The sequence below is a fragment of the Acanthisitta chloris genome, unplaced genomic scaffold, assembly GCF_000695815.1.
Source record: "Acanthisitta chloris isolate BGI_N310 unplaced genomic scaffold, ASM69581v1 scaffold37737, whole genome shotgun sequence".
Taxonomy (NCBI): Eukaryota; Metazoa; Chordata; class Aves; order Passeriformes; family Acanthisittidae; genus Acanthisitta; species Acanthisitta chloris.
The window spans coordinates 19,975-40,327 of NW_008682755.1; the positions used below are offsets into that span (position 1 = coordinate 19,975).

Here is a 20,353-nt window from a genome sequence, read left to right on the forward strand (position 1 = left end):
ACAAACAGGAAAAAACCAAAGAGAATCTTCTAAAACCACACATAAAAGTCATCCAGGCCCAAAGTCCTTTCAGATAGAGCAGCCTGAGCAGCTCTCCCTCTCCACTCTTCTGTGTTGGTTTTTAACTCGTCTCACTGCAGGCTACTTGTAGATCAAGGTGAGCAACTAGTCAGGACTAGTTGTCTTGGGAAATACTTTCTTTTGAAGAAGAAATCATGTTGACTCAGAGATGTGGCATTGTATGAGGTCTCTGACAGTCCCTCAGCATTTCTGCTGCAGGTGATTGCAGTAATTTAACAACTGCCCTAACAAGACAGTTGAGGACCTGAGTAGCTGCTGTTGGGAGAGATGAGAGACATGGAAAAAATACTTTTTGTTGTCATGTTTAGATATAGTTTTCACTAGTGGGAGGTAGATAATACTTGACCCTGCAAATAGTGACAAACATATCAAACATAGGGAGCGACTCACTTATGCAAAGTTATGCTGCACATTCTGGTGAGATTAAGGCCTAGACCTCATTTTTCCAGGAGCAGTTTCTGCAGGAGTTCAGCTCCAGCCTCACAGCTGACCAACACATCAGTGATTTCAGAGCAGAAAACTCTGTCACAAAGTTTCCTTCCCCATACAGATGAGTGATCCTTACCAATGCAATTCGGACATGAGGTTTAAAATCGGTTTGGATTTTGGACACAGGTGAGTCAATTTGTCCTCAGCAGATGTTACCAAAGTCTCTCAATCAATGACCTCTTACAACTTCTGGTTCCATGATTCTAAGTGAGGTATCTTTGAAAACTAAGACTGATTGCTTATGGCATGACAAAGCATGACTGAGGAAAATGAGAACTCCTCTTTGCTGCAACTTTTATTTGTGGTTCATAAAAGGAAACTATTTTTAACACTGAAAATTCACAAACACAAAATTATCTCTCCAGTTACTAGAATCTTCCAGACAGCAAGTGGGGAATGTTTTTGTTACTGTTTCCAACTTGCAAAAAAAGCCCAAACCTCCCAAGTAACTTTATGCAGAGTGTTGGAATTTGCACGAGAGAGATGCCCAGCTAAAATTACACAGTAAGTTAATGAGGCTTTCAAACAGGAACAGAAAAATCCATGGGACTCCTACAGGGAAACTGGTGTTACACAGAAGTGTCGTAATACTGCACTGGATGAAAATGGCACTTGAGTCCAAAACAACAATGATCAACAGCTCATAGCTCAGCTGACTGCAAACAAATACAACACACACTGTACTACAGCATTTGTTCACTGATGCACAGAAGAGATTTCCCAGCCTTGTTCCCTTCTCCTTCATGGCTCTTCCTGCCTCCCCTGCCTCTGGCTGTTACTGGATGAAGGGCATGCGCTCCTTGTTCTCGTTGTCCCCTTCGTGGTCCTCCTCCTCTTCTCCTGCCTCGCTCGTCTCCGTGCTGTCGTTGGCCATCTGCACGATCAGAGGTGAGGGACATCAGAGCACCTTTCTCACTGTCACATTCATCCTTACCTCAGTCTGAGTCACGGGATACAGAGAGTTTAGAGCCCACTCGGGGCTCTGCTCTGGGCACTCCGAGCGAGGGAGGAAACACAGCTGGGAGACCTGTGGAGCACAGCTCCTGGGTCTGCTCTCCCAGAACCAGGCAGCGCTGCTAACGCCGCTCACGGACAACTGGGAGCAACTGGGAGCATACTGCTAAACCAAGGAGACTTCACAGAGCAGTGGGTATGGAGGTGCTGGCACAGTACACCCAGGGCAGAGTGCAGATCTCAGACCACACAGGAGTGGGAAGAAACTGCAGTGCCACGTTTCACTGAGGCAGTAGGCAATGGCAGGGACTCGTAGTTCAGGACAGCATTTAAGCCTCAACATTTAAGGAGGACTTTGTGGCTTTTTTTCCTTGGCAATACTTCTTACAAGCTGTGTAAAGGTGCAAGACCTTCCAGGACTTCACCTTCTGGGCATGCCATGCCCCTGGAGGCACGAGGGCCTGGGTCACTGCACGGGGTCAGTGTTTAACTGCACAGGTTGGTGTCACTGAATTCTCTCACACACCCACGTTAGCTCTGAGGGCACCAGAGGAGTCTTGTCTGAGCTTACAGCTACTTCAAAACCAAGTAAGCAAGGGAGCCATTTGCTTTTGAGAGAAATGCAGTGACACCCATCAGTACTGACTTACACTCAATGTTTCATTGCCCTCCTTACTGTTCTTTCCTTCCTCCTGATTTTTTTGCTGTTCAATCCACTTATTAATGCAGGAGTTTTTTAGTATATATTTACCATTGCTCTCTGTGACGTTTCAGCACCATGCTAAGTGCTCCAAACCCAGTGCACCAGAGCTCCAGCACAGCTAGATTCTTTCAGGACACTTCTGGAAGTATTTATATACATTCCTACCACAAGTAAACTCTGACTTTAGTATGGGAATCAAGAAGCACTTCTATATTTGCATACTGAAGTAATATTGACTGGGGTTTTTTTCTGCTGTTCAATCCACTTATTAAAACAGGAATTTTTTAGTATTTTTTATTTTGTTTTCCATCACAAGGACAGAAATGGTGAAATGTCTCTTTGTTTTCCATCACAAGGACAGAAATGGATGTGGCAGTTTTACCCTGACCTGAGACCTGCAGGCACATTTTTGGGTGGCAGATAGTCATGGAGTACACAAAGTATCTGCTGGGACTCCAGGGCTTACATTTCCCTTTGGGTTGAATACAGAGTTATGACACTGGTGCTGTGGATTTGGAAGAAATCAGTGCTAGCAGAGCACTCTGAGGGCCACGTGTGGCTCTGTGCTGTCTGCAGTGCTTTGCACTCACCAGGGGAGTGGGTGCCTTCTCCACGTCCAGAATGAGTTTGCCTATATTGCCCCGGTCATGGATTCTCTGCATGGCCTCCTTCACCTGAAAGAAAGAAAACCTATTACCACCTTTCATCACACACCAGGGAAAGCCTGAATTCCTCCCTCCCAAACCCAGCAATGCACTTAGGCCACGCCACGTGCAGGTCACTCCAACAGCTGCCTGGGAGAAGAATCACAGTCAAACAGTTCTTTGTGACCTGGCAGGGCTTGAGTTTATGCACTGTGCTTGCCAAAACGGGATGTGAGTCCTGCCAGCAGATTCTGAACAGTGTAATACACCCACAGTGTCACTGCAGCACCAGCGTGATGGGCAGTGAGGTGAGAGAGCCACAGGCTCAGGGAGGAAACCCTCACAGGCTTTTCATTACATTTTATCTTGCAGAGTATTCATCAAGAAACCCTGAAAGTCTGAACTGTTTTTCTAACTGACCAGTGGTACGTTCCAATCAATTTATTTTGGGTTCCCATAGAGGGAAGGCCGTGTCCAGCCATGGGCTGGGACCAGTGCAATCCCAGGGGTCTCACTGCATGAGAAAACATTTATTTCCTTCTGATTCCCACTTCTTTTGCTTTGGGTTTTTTTAACTTAAATAAATGGTGTCCTACTGACCCTACCAGGAACAGGTGAGACAGGAGCAAAAACCTCTTCTTACACAGGCACTGGAGAGAAGCTTATTTTGATGCCTGAAGTGGTGCAAAGGAGTGTTTATCGATAGAGCTTTCACTGGAATAAAGGACAAAAACTGTATTTGCTTCCAGTATGGCTCAGCCCTTGGAGTGTCTGTGGCAGAACTAGTGCTGAACTACAGATTTCAGCCCTGAGAGCCCTAGATTGGCACAGGATGCTTAACGGAGCTCTGCACGGAGCCACAGTTGCCAAATTGGCACAGGATGCTTCACGGAGCTCTGCACGGAGCCACAGTTGCCCCCACACATTAGTGCACCATGGGCTGACCTGACAGAACACCTCTAAAACCCACAGATTTCCACACTTCTTTAGCTAATGATTTGCAAGTTTTCGTTTCACCAAAAGAGAAGTGAACACACTGTAATAACAGCCATCGGTTACTCTCTCTGTGCACTGGGAACGTGCTACGATTTTACCGTAGTCACCCTGTCTCTAGTGAGCAGACAGCAACTGTTGTCTAAAATAAAGTACAAGCTTGCACAAAAAGAGAGAGTTAGAATTACTCTGGTTTCTGACTAGCATTTCAGCAGTAGGAAATGATAGCAAAGTATAACAGTGAAGCACTAACTCCACAAGGAAGAAGTCAAATTTTAGGAGTTAGATGATAGCAGAAATAACAGAATTTAATGAGGTGCTCTCTGACTAATCTGCAATACATTCCTCTTTGAGAAACACATGTTAAAAACCCACAAAATCAACCCTGTCACTACCTGTATCCACTCAGACCAGAAAAAAAACTTTATATAGCAACTAAAACCAGAGGCACAACACACTTCTTACTCCAACAGCATCTGCAGCTCTGAAGCCATGAAACCCAAGGTGTATTCCAAACAGAGCCACTGACATAACCTGCTACCACATGCTCATGTTGTATTTGGCCATTTGCAGGCACCTTCTGATCACACTGGTTTCCCACAGCTCTTGGTGTCAGAGTGTGCAAACAGCCCATGTCAAACTGACTACAAGGCTTTTTTTTCTCCTCCTGAAATGCACCTTGTACATCTGCCTTAGTTTTACCCCCTATGTTGTCCTTGGACTTTTCTCGTTTGCTTTTGGCACAATGTTTCCCCCAGGTGGAACCAGTAACTGGGACAGATTTCTGCTCTGGTTTTGCATGCTGAATCACCCACCGCAGGTCTCCAGCTCTGCTGGCCTGGCTGGCACAGCACTGACCCTACCATTTGCTGCCCTGTGACTGCAGTGAGGGTGCAGTGCCTTGCAGGGCACCCCCAGCTAACCCTGCTTCCCCAGCAGAACAGGCCTGAGCACTGCACACACCCCGAGCTTACTCTGGACAGCTCCCGAGCAGAGATGCTGTCCTGGCTATCAGTCTGATCCTCTGTAAATAATCTGTGCCTGAAACAAACAGCTGTGCTCTGATGTGGCATTGCTACAGCCAAGCCTCCACTTATTTGCCCATTTCACTTCCAGCTAATCTGTTGGCTGTTCTGCATTTGAAATCAAGAGCCAACAGTAATCTCCACTGATGTACTACAAACACTTGCTGACACTCAGTTGGCTCTGGAACTTCATTTTGCTGTTGGAATACAGCAAGAGCAGTTTACTGCTTTATAAATACAGGAAAATTTACATGGAAAATGTCTTACTAATTATCTGCTGCACCATTTCACAGTGTGAAGGAGAAATGCAGCCTGAGAAACGGATGCTATTTTCAAGCCTTTGGATATAATTTTAAACATAAGGATCCATTTCTGTACTTGGCTCTTACACGAAACCAGTCTCAGGAGTAAAATAAAAGGGACTGGGAAGCTGGAGCACAGAGCCACTTGCCCTGCCAGTGCAACACACTGGGGGCTTTAGGCCCATGTCAGGAATGTGGATGTTCAGTAGAAACAATAAAAGCAACATGCCATGGAAAAGGTTCCTAGTGGAAATGTCAGAACATACTGCCTTCATCACCCCACATGAGGCTGTTTAGCTCAGTAATGTGATTTTTTAAAATATATATACGTCAAAACTTACACATGCACTTCATAAAAAAGAAAACTGAAAGACTGGTGCAATAGCAGAGTGGCTGTTCTCTACCTCCCTGAGGCTGAGGGCAGTCTGCTGCCCAAACTGCCATCCACACACTACAGCTTCAGTTCTGCAGACAATTTTACCCCCTCACCCTCAGCCCAGTCAGGTTTACCGGAGAGTGGCAAAGGACTCCCTCTTTCCTTAGGCCCCTCTGATGACAGTGGCTTTCCCTGAGTATATGAAAGGATTTCTGCTTACAGTAAAGCAATCCTGCACTCCCTTTTTTGGCAAATCAGGCCACAGTATGAAAGGCTAAAGAATCCTATGCCAAAGTCACAAATCTATTCCGAGTCAGAAGTGAAATCAGTTCGATTATCTCAGTGCAATATGTCAAACTCCCCAGTTGTCCTAGCACTAATCACGTGCTGTCAAACTGGAGATCAGCACCCAAATGAAGGGAATGTCCCTCCTCTCCAGACGGGCACAGTGGGCCTGGCTGGAATACCAGCAGTGTTCAGTAGCCTTCAGTCACTCCAACATATGTTCTATAATTGAATATTATCCTCCAAACAGGTCAGTACTTTCTGTCCACTCCTCCCACCTAGGCTCAGCATGAACCTTCCATCAGGTGAACTCAGTATTTTCCTTATGGAAGTCAAGAGAACTACCCTTGCCCTGGTCCTTTACGTGCAGCTAGAGCAGTAAGGAAAAGTTTAGCTTCTGCCTGAGCTGTGTGCAGGCTCTGAGAGCAGAGCTGTGTGCAGGAGCATTCCCCCCCAGCCTCTGGGTGCATCATGCCTGCAGAACACGGGCAGGATCTCCATGGTGACAGTGCCAGGCAGTGTGCAAACATCAGCTGGGTGGTCAGGTTCCTTTGGCAACCCGAGTGGCACAGGTAATGATCCAAATCCCCTTCAGATTTATGAAGGAATAATCTGAACTAAAAACATGCCCATTTTTCACTCCAGGGCTGTTGCTGTCCTGTTGTTGTTCATGATAGGCACTGTTTCAATGAGCCCAGAGCTGCCTCCATCAGAATTACAAGCATTAATATCAAGAATAAGCATAATTTCTATGCCATAATGAAGAAAAAAGATGCATACTGTTGTCAATTCTAGCTGAGATAACACATAAGCAAAGCCTTACTACTACAGTTTTCATTAGTGCTACAAGGCAAAATCATTTCTGTTCTCAGGCTCACTGCTGTGATCTGTCACAGAGCTGTGCTGGCTTTGATATGGACTGTGAGCTGCATTCTGATGGCAGATGCTCTTCTCAGACCAGGAGAAGAGTTTTCTTTCATGTCATAGGCATATATGGCTTTTAGAACTAACACTGCCTTCCATACAAAGAAAGATCATAGTCTGTCTTCTGGATTATGTCTGTTATCTAAACAGACATCATAATTTGGTCTGTGGAAGGAAAGCAACTCAAGAAACCAAGGATAACAGTTTTGCACCTTCCTGGCAGCTCTGAGGGAAATGAACAGGTAGACTGCTCCCTGCAGACTCTGCCAGAGTGTTAGGGCAGGGGAAGCACAGAGTAAAAGTAAAGCAATCATTTCCCTTTCCAGCCACATTTGCCACAGCCACGTTACCAGGGCCTGGGCTCAGTGGTGGGACAGGACTCACTCACAGCAGCACTCAGAGCCTCCTGGGCAGCGACGACTCCCTCGAGTGACACCTGCCACACTGCAGCCCTTTCGTTTTGCTGGCATCTTTCTTCCCTGATAATCTTTGAGCGTCTCTCTCATGTGTATGCAACATGATGTCGTGGAGTAGTATTTCTCTGGGAGACATCCTGAGCTGTTTTTCAAGCTTCTTGGTTTGCAATACTCCCCCCCCTCAGGCTTTCTTCTGTGCAAGTTTTTGTAGAAGAGCTGTGATTACTGACAATTATCCTACCAGACACAGTTATGTGGACAAAACCATCCCTTGAGAGCAATGGAATAACCTGTACTCAGCACCACACACTTCGTAAGAACCATCTGCATTCATGACAGGAATATTCTCCTGGCCCTGTGTAGCAGAATAGCCATCAGAAAAGTGCTTCTAGCATTTAATTGACTTCTCTGCTGTGCCAAAATCCTCCAGTCACCTGTTTGCACAGGAGCTGGGTATAAGGGAGGTGGCAAACCCACGTCTGCCACTGCCCTGGGTTCTCCTCTCACCTCCACCACTCGTGCTGGGGAGACCTCCCCACTCTGCTCCTGCAGGCTGAGGACACACAGCAGCTCACACAGCAGCTGGGAAAGCAGCACAATATTGGCAGGAGTTTGAACAGGCTCTATTCCTGCCCACGGTGTGCAGCCAGCTCTTGAGATGCAGAAACTGAGCACTGAGCATACGCAAGAAGACACATCAAACTCAGGGAATCTGGGGCCCAGTTTTCATAAACACCCACTGGGGAAAAAAGTGCATGGAGAAAACATGGATACAATCAAAACCTGCTGCTACAGCATTAAAAAGTTAGCATGAGTAGCAATGATGCTGAGCTGATTAGAGTGTTTTCCAGAAGCAGGAGAATAACTTAGATCATGAAGTTTCCTTGCTGTGGAGCTAACATGTCATGGCATCCTAGTATCCATCTGAAAGCAAAGGTGACTTCATTCAACTCAACTCTTTACAGCCTGCTATGCTGAACTTTTGTCCCAGTGGTTTTGTCTGCACATGTGCAAACAGCAAGAACTTTTAAAGCACTCCCTCTCACCCTCCACTGCTGTTCACAGCTGCCAACAGCAGCTCTGGCCTCCAGTCCCTGCTGCTGCTGTCAACGACGAGAGACCTTTTCTCTGGCATATCTTTTAGCCTCACTGTATGTTGCCATGGCAGCAAGACTAAAACCAGACCCGAGACGAGAAAAATGTCAAAGGAATAAAAACTGACGCTACAGGCAAACTCTGAGCCCTCCCCTGGCTGCTGAGACACCCATTAAGTGATACATCTTTAGATGGAGCTACAGCTGCAGAACTGCTGTTCTCACCCTTTCCTGATTCCTGCAGGCTCCTGCTGACGTCAATGAGTGTTTGTTTTGTCTCAGTAAAATTCAGAGAAAAGGAGATTTAAAGCCTTGTAATTACAGAATAACTGAGCCTTGCCTTGCCAGCCTTACACAGGGGATAAAGCAGAAAACAGGCAGAATCAACAGCAAATTAAACATGTATAAGTACTAAACAGCAGTGCCTAGATTATCAGTTTGGTGGGAGCTTTTCTACATGATAAAAGAGGGAATAAGAACTGGAAATTTGATCCTCAGCACAAAGAATTTCACCAAGTTTGGACAGCTCAGGGGTACTCAGCACTTTGCCAGCTAAAGACTGACATTTGGTTGCTGTGAAGTGCTACAGAATGGATATCTCTAAGACTACGTGTGTTAATTAGACCCTGCACGGAGCAACAGACACTAGTTCTGATTTAAACTGGCACAGCTTTTCTCAGTATCACTTATTATTAACATAAACTTGAAGAAAAAGCAATTTTTTCCTGCATTAATATGGGAAATAATTACCTTACTGCTTTCAAAGCCAAGGGCTGTTTCTGAGGGGTACAGACTCGGGAACAAATCATCAGAGCTCTTACACTGGGGTCAGTCCTGCAGCTGCAAAGCACTTCTGGCAGTCTCAGGCAAACGAAACAGGCCCAGTCTATTGGGTTAGGACACAGCAGTCTCCTGCCTAAAATGAATTAATGCCTAACGATCAGTTTGCTGTATTCCTGTACTCCATCACAGTCTGTCGTAACGAGCCGTGGCAGGATGTAAACTTCATGACATTCATCACCATGCAATTAAAAAAAGGGACAGCTTATGTTGTTATTGACTATCAAGCTCCATGACAACAGTTTTTAAACCCTTCCCTCAGCAATGTTATCCTGTGATCTCTTGCAAAAAGACGTTTGGAGAAAAGCTGCACCAACCCACAATAACATCTTATTTGTTCTCCTCCAGGTCAGCTCTAGTAGTTCAGAGTGCCATTCAATCTCCCTCTCCTCCACCCCCAGAACACACAGGCCTCGTTCTAAGCACTCTGTCCTGTGTGGTGCCTTGTTCTAAGCACTCTGTCCTGTGTGGTGCCTTGTTCTAAGCACTCTGTCCTGTGTGGTGCCTTGTTCTAAGCACTCTGTCCTGTGTGGTGCCTTGTTCTAAGCACTCTGTCCTGTGTGGTGCCTTGTTCTAAGCACTCTGTCCTGTGTGGTGCCTTGTTCTAAGCACTCTGTCCTGTGTGGTGCCTTGTTCTAAGCACTCTGTCCTGTGTGGTGCCTTGTTCTAAGCACTCTGTCCTGTGTGGTGCCTTGTTCTAAGCACTCTGTCCTGTGTGGTGCCTTGTTCTAAGCACTCTGTCCTGTGTGGTGCCTTGTTCTAAGCACTCTGTCCTGTGTGGTGCCTTGTTCTAAGCACTCTGTCCTGTGTGGTGCCTTGTTCTAAGCACTCTGTCCTGTGTGGTGCCTTGTTCTAAGCACTCTGTCCTGTGTGGTGCCTTGTTCTAAGCACTCTGTCCTGTGTGGTGCCTTGTTCTAAGCACTCTGTCCTGTGTGGTGCCTTGTTCTAAGCACTCTGTCCTGTGTGGTGCCTTGTTCTAAGCACTCTGTCCTGTGTGGTGCCTTGTTCTAAGCACTCTGTCCTGTGTGGTGCCTTGTTCTAAGCACTCTGTCCTGTGTGGTGCCTTGTTCTAAGCACTCTGTCCTGTGTGGTGCCTTGTTCTAAGCACTCTGTCCTGTGTGGTGCCTTGTTCTAAGCACTCTGTCCTGTGTGGTGCCTTGTTCTAAGCACTCTGTCCTGTGTGGTGCCTTGTTCTAAGCACTCTGTCCTGTGTGGTGCCTTGTTCTAAGCACTCTGTCCTGTGTGGTGCTGTCTTGCTGCCTTTCCAGCCACAACACCTGGACTGGCCAAGGGAAAGCTGCTGGTCCCTGCAGCAACAATCCCATCCGATACCTCCCGGTGGGAATCCTGCACACACGAGTGGGAGACCAGGAACACTGGCACTCCACTCCCAGTCTGAAGTACTTGCAGAACAACAGCTTTTCACACAGACTGTCTAGACACTTGCCGGACACTATTTTAAGCTAGAAGAATTTTTAATTTGACACCATGTTCTGAGTTGCCTCTGAGCACCAAACAGGACCTTAAAATCAGTAACAGAAAAAGGAGAAATTCCTGTATGACCTGTCTGCTTATTCCAAGGAGAAACTGTGCTTTATTCCAGAACCACTGTTCCAAAATACAGGAACTAAACATTCAGTCTTCCAGAGGGTAAAGAGGTAATCCCTAAAAAGCCTTGGCACTCTAATTTCCAAAGTCTGAGAAGTTCCATATACAACTCCACCTGTTAGGATCAGGTTACCAGAACACAACTGTGCCTCTGAAAAATATCTCCATGTTCTTTTGGAACAATGGGTTCTCCTCAATAAAATCCATCCCTAATCAGGTAAACTAATTATGTAAATTCTTGAAACTCATCAAGGTGAATACTAAAGGTCTCTAAAGCTACAAATGAGAAAATACTCCTTTGATTTCTTGAGTCATTTTTTTGGTCTCAGAAAGCAGTGCCATGAGGATTGCAAATCTAATTACTCATGTCACCATAGTATTTTTTGCTTATTCCAAAGCTCTCTGAGTCCAATCTCACCATTGGATGCCACTCTGGAACTTCATTAAAACTACGCTTAAACAAAACCAAAACAGCTGACACAAACAGCAAAAATGAAGCACAAGACAACTGTGCTGGGGCCAAATATTCAGGATAAACAAGAAACACACTCCACCTCCAGGCCTTACACACGTGTCAGTGATGTAAAGGTGCCAGAGATGTCTCCAGCAATGCTCTCCCTCCCCTGGTCTCCAGCAGCAGCTCAGTACACCAGGAGCATGTGCTGATTTGTGACTGGGCAGCCAGCTGACCCACTGCAGAGCACAGACTGCTCTGAAAACTGCGTCTGCACAGCAATTCATCATAGCTTGCTCAGTGCAACAGACCTGTCCTTACTTCTCTAACAAATGACAAACCAGTTTTTCCCATACACAATCTCCTGTTGCTAATTTAATTAACTGGAAGCATGAGACTAGTTTATCTTTAATAGTGCACACTTTTTCTTGAGAGGAATCCATCAATGCTTCCCATATTACTTTCCCTCTGCCCTCACATTATCCATCAGGAACCAGTCCACATGTTATTCTCCTTTGGCCTGCAGCTCCAGAAAGCTTATTATCTCCGTGGGACACAAGGGCAGACAGAACTGACAGTCTGTCCTGACCCAGAAACACGAACCATGACTCACCACTGCCCTTTCAACCTCCAGTGTCTCATGCCTCCTGCGAAGCGTTTTGTGCCTCTGTATCCCCATCACTAATTAATTCTTAGCAGAGTGCTTACTAAGTAGATTAGCCAAGTGCTGCAGCTGCAGGCTGCACGTTAATTGAGAGGCTCAGGCTCACACTAGTCAGTTTCTAACCTAACAACAACATCAGAACACAAAATCGATGCCTATCCCAAATATTGCCAAAATACTTTTCCATGCTTGCTACCTCATCAGAAACATGGAGACAGCACCTTCCTGAACCAGGAGAGCTGCCTGACTGGTATTACACTGAGTCACCAAGGCTCACAGGGATGCTGAGACAGCCCAGGGCCTTGGCTGGCAGAGGCCACAACTGGAAATCAGATTTCCAGGCTGATCCATGACCTTTCCACTCCCATGCTACATCAAGCAAGTGATGATAGCCACCATCTCTTTTGCTATTTATTGACTAATTTTGGATTACAGCATGAATACTCTCAGCGTGCACAAAGGAACATTCTGAAGGCTCTAGAAGGCAAAACTGGTTTAGCACAGGAATGCAACTGGCAGGCTACGCAGAGCAAGCTAAATAACCAAATAACACAGAAAGCACTGCATTGAAATAAATTACTTGTTTCATTAAATTCCATGAATGTAGCTTGAATTTCACACAGTGACTGTGAACAATATTTAGCAATTGACACGACTTGACTTCTGCTTACAAGTGACGTCTGAGTTTGCTAAAACAGCTCATTTACCCAACTTGACTTTGAGGCAATCACAGCTAATGTCACTTATCTGATGCCTTATTATGGACACAGAGCCCATACCAAGTCTCATCCTGCAGCTTCTCAGGCTTTTAACAGCATCGTAATCATTGCCATCAGCAGTGTGTGAATCCATGAACACTGCTGGGTTATGCCATTGCTGCCTGATTGGGGTAGGAAGGGTAGAATGAATTAAGAAATAACATAAAGTCCTGTTAAACACCATAAATGGGGAAGAAATCTGAATTAAATTACACAGGCACTTTGCAGGAACTCAATAATTGGCATAAGAGCAGTGAGGATCCCACAATCAGGTACACACAAAATTTTACAGGGGAAAAAATTGCAACAACTAATTAATCTCCGGTGCTTTCAGGATATGTTTTATTCATCTAAGTATACAGCACCAACAGTACCTGGAGTTTTCATAATATTTACTTCAGATATGCATCTTGGGAAAAAATTCTTTGCCAAGTCTTAATTAAAAATCACCTTACTCACGGCTCAGTTTTCATTCATTTAGAATTTGGGTTCATTACAGTTAACGTTAGTGAGGTAAAATTCAAGTGGAATAGCTTTCCCCTTACTCTTAGCCTGGAGAAGAGAAGGCTTCAGGGACAGCTTACAGCACCTAAGGGGGATGGAGAGGGGCTCTGGTCAAGGGCATGGAGTGCCAGGACAAAGGGGAATTGGCTTTGTGTAGACAGAGGGCAGGGCTAGACTGGATATTAGGCAGAAATTCTTCCCTCTGAGGGTGCTGAGGCACTGGCACAGGCTGCCCAGAGAAGCTGTGGATATCCCATCCCTGAAGTGTTCCATGCCAGGCTGGATGGGGCTCAGAGCAGCCTGGGCTGGGTAGGAAGGTGCCCCCAGGCAGGGGTGTTGGAACTATATCATCTTAGGGTCCCTTTCAATTCAAACCTTTCTACAGTTCCCAAAATCTGAAAGGTATTTTGGCCTCTAACTGTGTATAATTTGATCACGAACACTGCGAGCTGCCTGAATGATTCAGGTTTTGTGTCCCCACACCTGTTTTCAAACCTGTGCCTCAGTAAGGCACAGCTCCTGCATTTCTGTATGCTTTGGTATCTGCATGAAGCTTGTATTAAACTTCTGTTAGACCTGCTTGTATACAAAGAAACAATGGTGATGTACAGATGAAACATTGAAATTTACTTTGAACTGCAGGTATTTTTTTCCATACAGTCAGAAGGAACACAACCCACACACAGGAAGAACAGAGAGTGCTAAGACAGCATATGCAGAGTTAATATGTGTGCATGAGGAAGCTGCTCATGAACAACTGCAAATGAAGTTGCTCTGCCCAAGAAACAATCACAGCATCAAAACAAGCAGACTCTGCTCTGCAATGCTGGAGGAGAAATCACAGTCAGAAACACCAACATGCTCGTGGGAGGTTTCACAGTTACAGTTCCCTCTTTTGACGCTAGAATACTGCCAAGTAAATTGTTTTATGCTTATGAAAAAACTAATCTTTTCTATATTTCAGAGTGGGTTGTTACTTTGGTTGTAGAGGTACATCCACTTTTATCAGGGTACTCTGTTATTCTGCACACCCTGAAGAACAAATACAGATTCTAAATGCTACGCAAGTCCTTGACTTCAAAAAGGGCATAGTTTGTTCTGCTGGGGAATGTCTTCATCAGGCAGAAAAGACAAAAACCTGCACATGCTGTTGTGATATTGTAACTCACACAGAATGAAAACGGACACAAGATGGTATTTGGCACTGCTAACCAGGCACCAGCCCCATCTGGCATTATTAGCTCGCCCTCCTCCTGTGTTAAGAGTAAATAACAGGTTAATTTTCTCTCTGACTCACTGTAGTGATACATGACAGGCTTTTTGCCCTGAAGCCAAGATCAGAGAAAGGCATGAATAGCTTTTGATGAAATTAAAGCCTCTGCTTTAGGGGGTTCACTGCTATTATTCTGCCATCGTGGGCTTGAGACTCCCTGTTCCCCTGCCCGGAATAATGACACTGTTCATACCTAAAAGCCTGTGCTGAGGTGGGAATTTATACAGGAGGATGAGTTCAGTGGAAAAACACAGGACTGCAGGACCTGAATCCTTTGATGCCACTGAGCAGTGCTAAAAAGAGACATACTGGGATTGCCTTTCTCTCTCCAAAACATGCTATGAAGTCTGTATGAAAAGTGTTCCATCATCCAGTTCTCATCACTGGATTGCAGCTCGGTAAGGCTGTGATCTTCACGTGTGTTTCCACTCTCTGCATGCTAACAACACTGACAGCTGACACAGAGAGCAGCAGCTGGGTGAGAACTGCAACACAGGAGAAAATGTGCCCTTTAGAAGGAAATTACTGTATCAGCAGGTACTGCAGAGTGTCACTATACTGTGAGCAGCTGCACTGCATTCTTTTAGCTGTAAGTTCTTAAAGACAACTTGGGTTTCCTTTACCACAGAGGACCTACAGCAATTTACTACAGAGAAAAGCTCTGGCTTCAAGAGCAGGAAATCTCACTTGTATCAAAACTGTATTTACAGCTAGACCTGCAACATCTCTCACAGTTATTCAGGCAAAAAAACCAGTGACTGATAGTGCAGTGATCACTGCAAACTAAATTAAGGTCCAGAGATTGTTCCAGTCAGGAACATTCTATGCAGTGACCACGAGGCACAGTCATTAGTGTTCCCTGATACTCATATCAAGGTCTGTCAGAGTATTTGTGCCTTGATTGCCCTGATCTCAATCCCAGCTGAGTGCCATGGTGTGTTCCTGGGTCTGTAACTGTTGGTCACTATTCCCCCAGGAAGGTGTTGCTAAAGACATCATTGCATTATCACTACAAACCCACAGCATGCAGTGACTTCCAGTACCTACTGTAAGGTACTGGCCAGTCCTTCTGTGTCACCAGATTATCCTCTTTTTAAGAGTAGGTAACGACTCTGTTTCCCCAGGTTCAGTGGCTCCATCACTCCTACTCACCCTTAGGCAGGAGAAATCTTTGACACTGTTATTACTACGAACCAGTTCACTCCTCTAAATCATGTGCGACAAGAATGCAACGAATCCCTCGGTTCACAACACAGACCTGTAGTCAGGAGGTTTGCCCATAATCTCTGCTCACCCACATGGATCAAAGTAGCCCAAGTCTGGACACTTTCTGACACACTGAGAGTCCCTTCTGAGACAGGTAGCTAAGGGTGAGGGAAGGTGCCTCAGATATTTGGGTGACATAGACCATGACTGGCAGTTCCTGTGCAAGAATTTCTGAGGTCTGACATGCTTAGTGCTTTGAACTGCTGTAAATCACCAAAGAAAGTGGATGTAACTTCTGTGTCAACCACACATTCTACCTCGAATCTGCATTTTCTTTTGCAATTCTTAAGAGACAAAAATGCAGAATTATAATAGAAAAGTGTGACATGTACATTTTCATTCAGCACATCAGATTTTTGAGAACCTTCGGTTTTCATCCTGTTTACTAATCTACAACTGCCTCCTGTGTGAAGCCACAGACCCAGAGACCCTCAGGAGAATGCTAATGTGTCAGTGCAGGCTGCCAACTAACCAGGAGGAAGAAGTGACTAACTGCAAAAGAAGGATTAGATAAGCAGTAAATAACAAAGAGACAACCACAAAGCTCAACAAATATTCGCTGAATACTAATTCTGTTCAAACTACTGTTGGCACTGAAATGCAATCTTACCACACAATCAGCTTTCTACTAGAGAACAGCACTTTAAGCATGCACCATCCACAAATCATCTCATCTTTTAAACACTTGAATGCATAAACAAAGAGCTGCAAAGCAGCAAGATATCTCACCAGCAGCTAATTTACTGTATGACTTCACTCATCTCATGATGAATAATTCCCAAGCTGGATTTCCATTTTAAAGGATCTATGGGTGTTGTTACTGTCTGTTAGTTAAATCCTTCTTAGTTTCACATACTAAAGTGGTTCTAATGGCCTACTTGAGAAAAGACTTGACTTTACTGGGATTTATGGATGTAAATTTGAGATGAAAATTACCCTCCTCAAACACCAGCTGCTAACACAGCAATACACTCCACAGCAGCAGTCAGAATCTAGATCCTGACCTGCCTTGTGCCAGCAACAATCTAATGCACTGAAGAAAACTGAGTCACTTCTCTCTTCGGTCCATTGGTAAATTCATTTAAGCAGCCTGTACAGAGGAGGCAGAGCAGTCCTTGTCCCAAAACAAAGGCCAGCGAAACTAGAATCCTTCCTCAGACTGCATGGCCTTTGGCTGCAGCCCCAAAGCAGAGACAGGACACTAGAAGGGATCACAGCCAAACTGGAATGATCTCACGGACACAGGCAAACCCTCATGGTTCAACAGCACCACACTATGTCCACATAACAATTTATCATTTGACAGCAACTAGGCATCACCTAGCAGACTCCATGAGAGACAAATGGGCATCCCATAACTACGTCCTGTAGTACTGCCACTCTAAACAGTCTAAAATGGAAAGTCTCTCTGCAATTACAACATTCTGTAATCAGTATATTCTTCTCAATTCAAACTCTGTGCTCCTGCAGAAAGTGCTCAGAAATGACCACTGTCTGAGGAAGCTTACCTGGCTTCCAGAACAGTGACATTCTGGTTTTTCCACAGCTGGTGGAGGCCTATTAAATCAGACACAGAGCTTTCCCTGGCTGCTCCCACAGGCACTGAACACAGAGCCCTCGACTCGAGCTGTCACACAAGGTACCAGTCCTGCAGCAACCAGCCTTGAGCAGCACAGGGAACAGCTCTGCAGATACCACTCTGTCTCCTGTGGCTGCAAAGATGCTTTTCAGCTCTGACACACAGACAGCTATTGCAACGGACACAGGAGTGAAGAAATCAGCATTTGTACTGTAATGCAGCTTGGAAAGAAACCCAGGTGTCTGCATTAATGTCTGAACAGATGCTTGCACAAAGCAATATGTGAAAACAAATGCAGCTGCAGAGTGACTGAAGCAGGCTGAAGGGCTGTGCTGGGGACATGCCTTTCATACAGAGACCAAACCTCTCATGCATGTGATGATATATTCAGCTGTTCAACATAAAACATTTTAAAGATGCCCCACGGTTAAGGCTCCTCTGAGAATCTTCTTCAAAGCATTTTCATTTCTAATGTCTCTTATTGGATTCAAGCTCATCTCTATGGCAGAATTGGTAGCCAGAGGACAGATGGATTTTTCCAGGAGCCTTTGGAGAAGGCAATATTCTTCCACAGAAAACTATTCAATCATTCATTTTCAAATGCCAATCCACCTTTCTGCCACTCTCCAGTTAAACATTTGTCCTCAATGCTTTTACAGGTCAGGAAGTTTTGTCAGGAAACCTCAACAGCAAAGACTGGTCATATTGGTTTGTGATGCTGAGAAAAGCTGTAAAAGAAACTACTCCCAGCCTTGTATCTCTGAGGAGCAGGGATTTGTTTATTCAGCACTGGGCACAAGGGGCATTGCTCCACCAAACTTGTGCAACCAGGGACAAAACTTCATGGTTTTTATACATTCCTTCCAGAGATGGGTGGTCAATATTATTACAATTAGTCCTAAAAAAATCATTGTCACCATCCCCTTCCTCAGCCGGCAGTAATGGCCCTTTAGGGCATACTTCCCCTGTCTTGATTATCTCTCCCCTTTGTTCACTCAGCAAGCACTCCGCTCCCGGGCAGAGCTTTCTTCCCCTTATCATTTGTCTCTAATGAAGACTCCTGAAAATGGCCAAACAAAAGTTCCTGGAGAACATCCTTTTCCAAAAGGAAGAGAAAAGCAATCAAATGTCAAACTCTGAAGGTGGGAGCTGTTAGAGCTATGGGGTTAAAAATAAAACCATCCCAAAATGGAACAAAATACACACCAACCTTTTTGCAGTCTAGTTTCATTTAGTCCTCTTTGTCTCTAATGAAGACTCCTGAAAATGGCCAAACAAAAGTTCCTGGAGAACATCCTTTTCCAAAAGGAAGAGAAAAGCAATCAAATGTCAAACTCTGAAGGTGGGAGCTGTTAGAGCTATGGGGTTAAAAATAAAACCATCCCAAAATGGAACAAAATACACACCAACCTTTTTGCAGTCTAGTTTCATTTAGTCCTCAGCTATGACACATTTTCTGTGTATCACATTAACTTGAGAGGCAGCCCTAAGTTATTTTTATACCCACAAAAATATATCCTCAAAATGATAATGCCCTGAATGAGTAATATTTCAGTAATACTTTGCACTGCTCTATCCCTAAGATAGTAGCCAGACATTTCCTTTGTAAATCACCAGACAGCTCATGGAAAGTGAGCAGGAGTGATAAATGAGCTGGAGTTTTCTAGACTGTGCTTTACAACAGATGTATTTACACGTTTCACAATCCACTGGTAGGGGTGGTACATGTTACTGCCAAATGTTAGATGAAATGTTATCAAACAGAAGTCTCCCAGCAAATTCCCATCATGCTGACTATTAAGATCAGCCTGCTACGTGTAATTTTTCGTGTTATGTCCTCAATCAAGACTGTTAAGCTATTGTTATGATTTTAATTATCCTTTTCTTACACACCAGTACCTAAAAAGCACTTATTTCACATGAACACAGAAAAGGCAGAATGCCTGTCTAGAGGCTTCTGCCACTTACATTTTAAAACTGCTTCATAAGATGATTTAATAACAACAACTAAAGAACCCAGACCAAAACTTGAGAGGCAGCCCTAAGTTATTATGGATTTACATCCATAACAACATCTAAAGAACCCAGACCAAAACCCTAAATCTGATCCCATTTCTGTTTCCCCCTGCTCTGCAAAGGGGAGCAGAGGGTTTTGTCCTGCCCGAGCATCTGACTGTCCCCAGCAGCTCCACGGGGAGAAGAGTCACTGCCAGGCCCCTGGCTGGTGACCCTCAGCTGCTGCCAGGGACAGCACAGCCCAGGCAGATGTTTCCTGGGGAAGCTGTCACCACAACAGAGCCCACAGTGTGCTGCGGGTTGGGATGCACTGGGGCAGGTGGAGTGACAGTGACAAGTCACAATCCCACGCCAGCACAACCTGAGGCAGTGCACACCCTGTCACCTAACCTGGCCCAGACTCCCAGCCCTAGTGCCCCTCCCTGGACAGTGTGTGGGCCCAAACCCTGCCCACAGGGCAGCCAGAGCCTCCAAAAAATACCAGCCACTAATGTACTAAGTCTGATGGTCACCATTTCCTCAGGCAAGGTAACACCACCCCATGTGTTCAGACACAACTTCATCACAGCAGCTCCCGAGCAGCCAAACACAATGACAGACTGTGCTGGTTTGAGCTGGAGTAAACTTTCTTCACAGTGGCTAGTATGGGGCTATGTTTGGGTTTTGTGCAGAACACAGAGTGGATAATGCAGAGATGTTTTTTTTTTGTCTGAGCAGAGCTCACACAGAGCCAAGGCCTTTGCTGCTTTCCATACTGCCACACTGGCAAGGGAGTTGGGGATGCATGGGAGACTGGGAGGAGACACAGCTGGGACAGGTGACCCAAACTGACCAAAGGGATATTCCATACCATAGCACATCATGCTCAGTATATAAGGTGGGAGGAAGAAGGAGGAAGGGGGAACATCTGGAGTGATGGTGTTTGTCTTCCCAAGGAACCGTTACGCGTGATGGGCCCTGCTCTCCTGGAGATGCTGAACACCTCCTGTCTGTGGGAAGCAGTGAATTCATTCCTTGTTTTGCTTTGCTTGTGTGTGCAGCTTTTGCTTTCTCTATTAAACTGTCTTTATCTCAACCCATGAGTTTTTGTAGCTTTTACCCTTCT

The 20,353-nt window shown here is 45.2% G+C and overlaps 1 protein-coding gene across 1 annotated transcript in view; it reads right to left on the minus strand.

Moving 5' to 3' along the window:
• Nucleotides 1-619: 619 nt before the first annotated feature.
• VAT1L (vesicle amine transport 1-like) overlaps nucleotides 620-20,353 on the minus strand; it is a gene marked incomplete at its 5' end in the record, with an annotated part of 38,594 nt that continues 18,860 nt past the window's right edge. Inside the window, 2 exons of the mRNA XM_009078639.1 lie at nucleotides 620-1,444; nucleotides 2,818-2,901. Coding sequence (XP_009076887.1) covers nucleotides 1,346-1,444; nucleotides 2,818-2,901 — 183 coding nt within the window. The remainder of the gene's footprint in view (nucleotides 1,445-2,817; nucleotides 2,902-20,353) is intronic.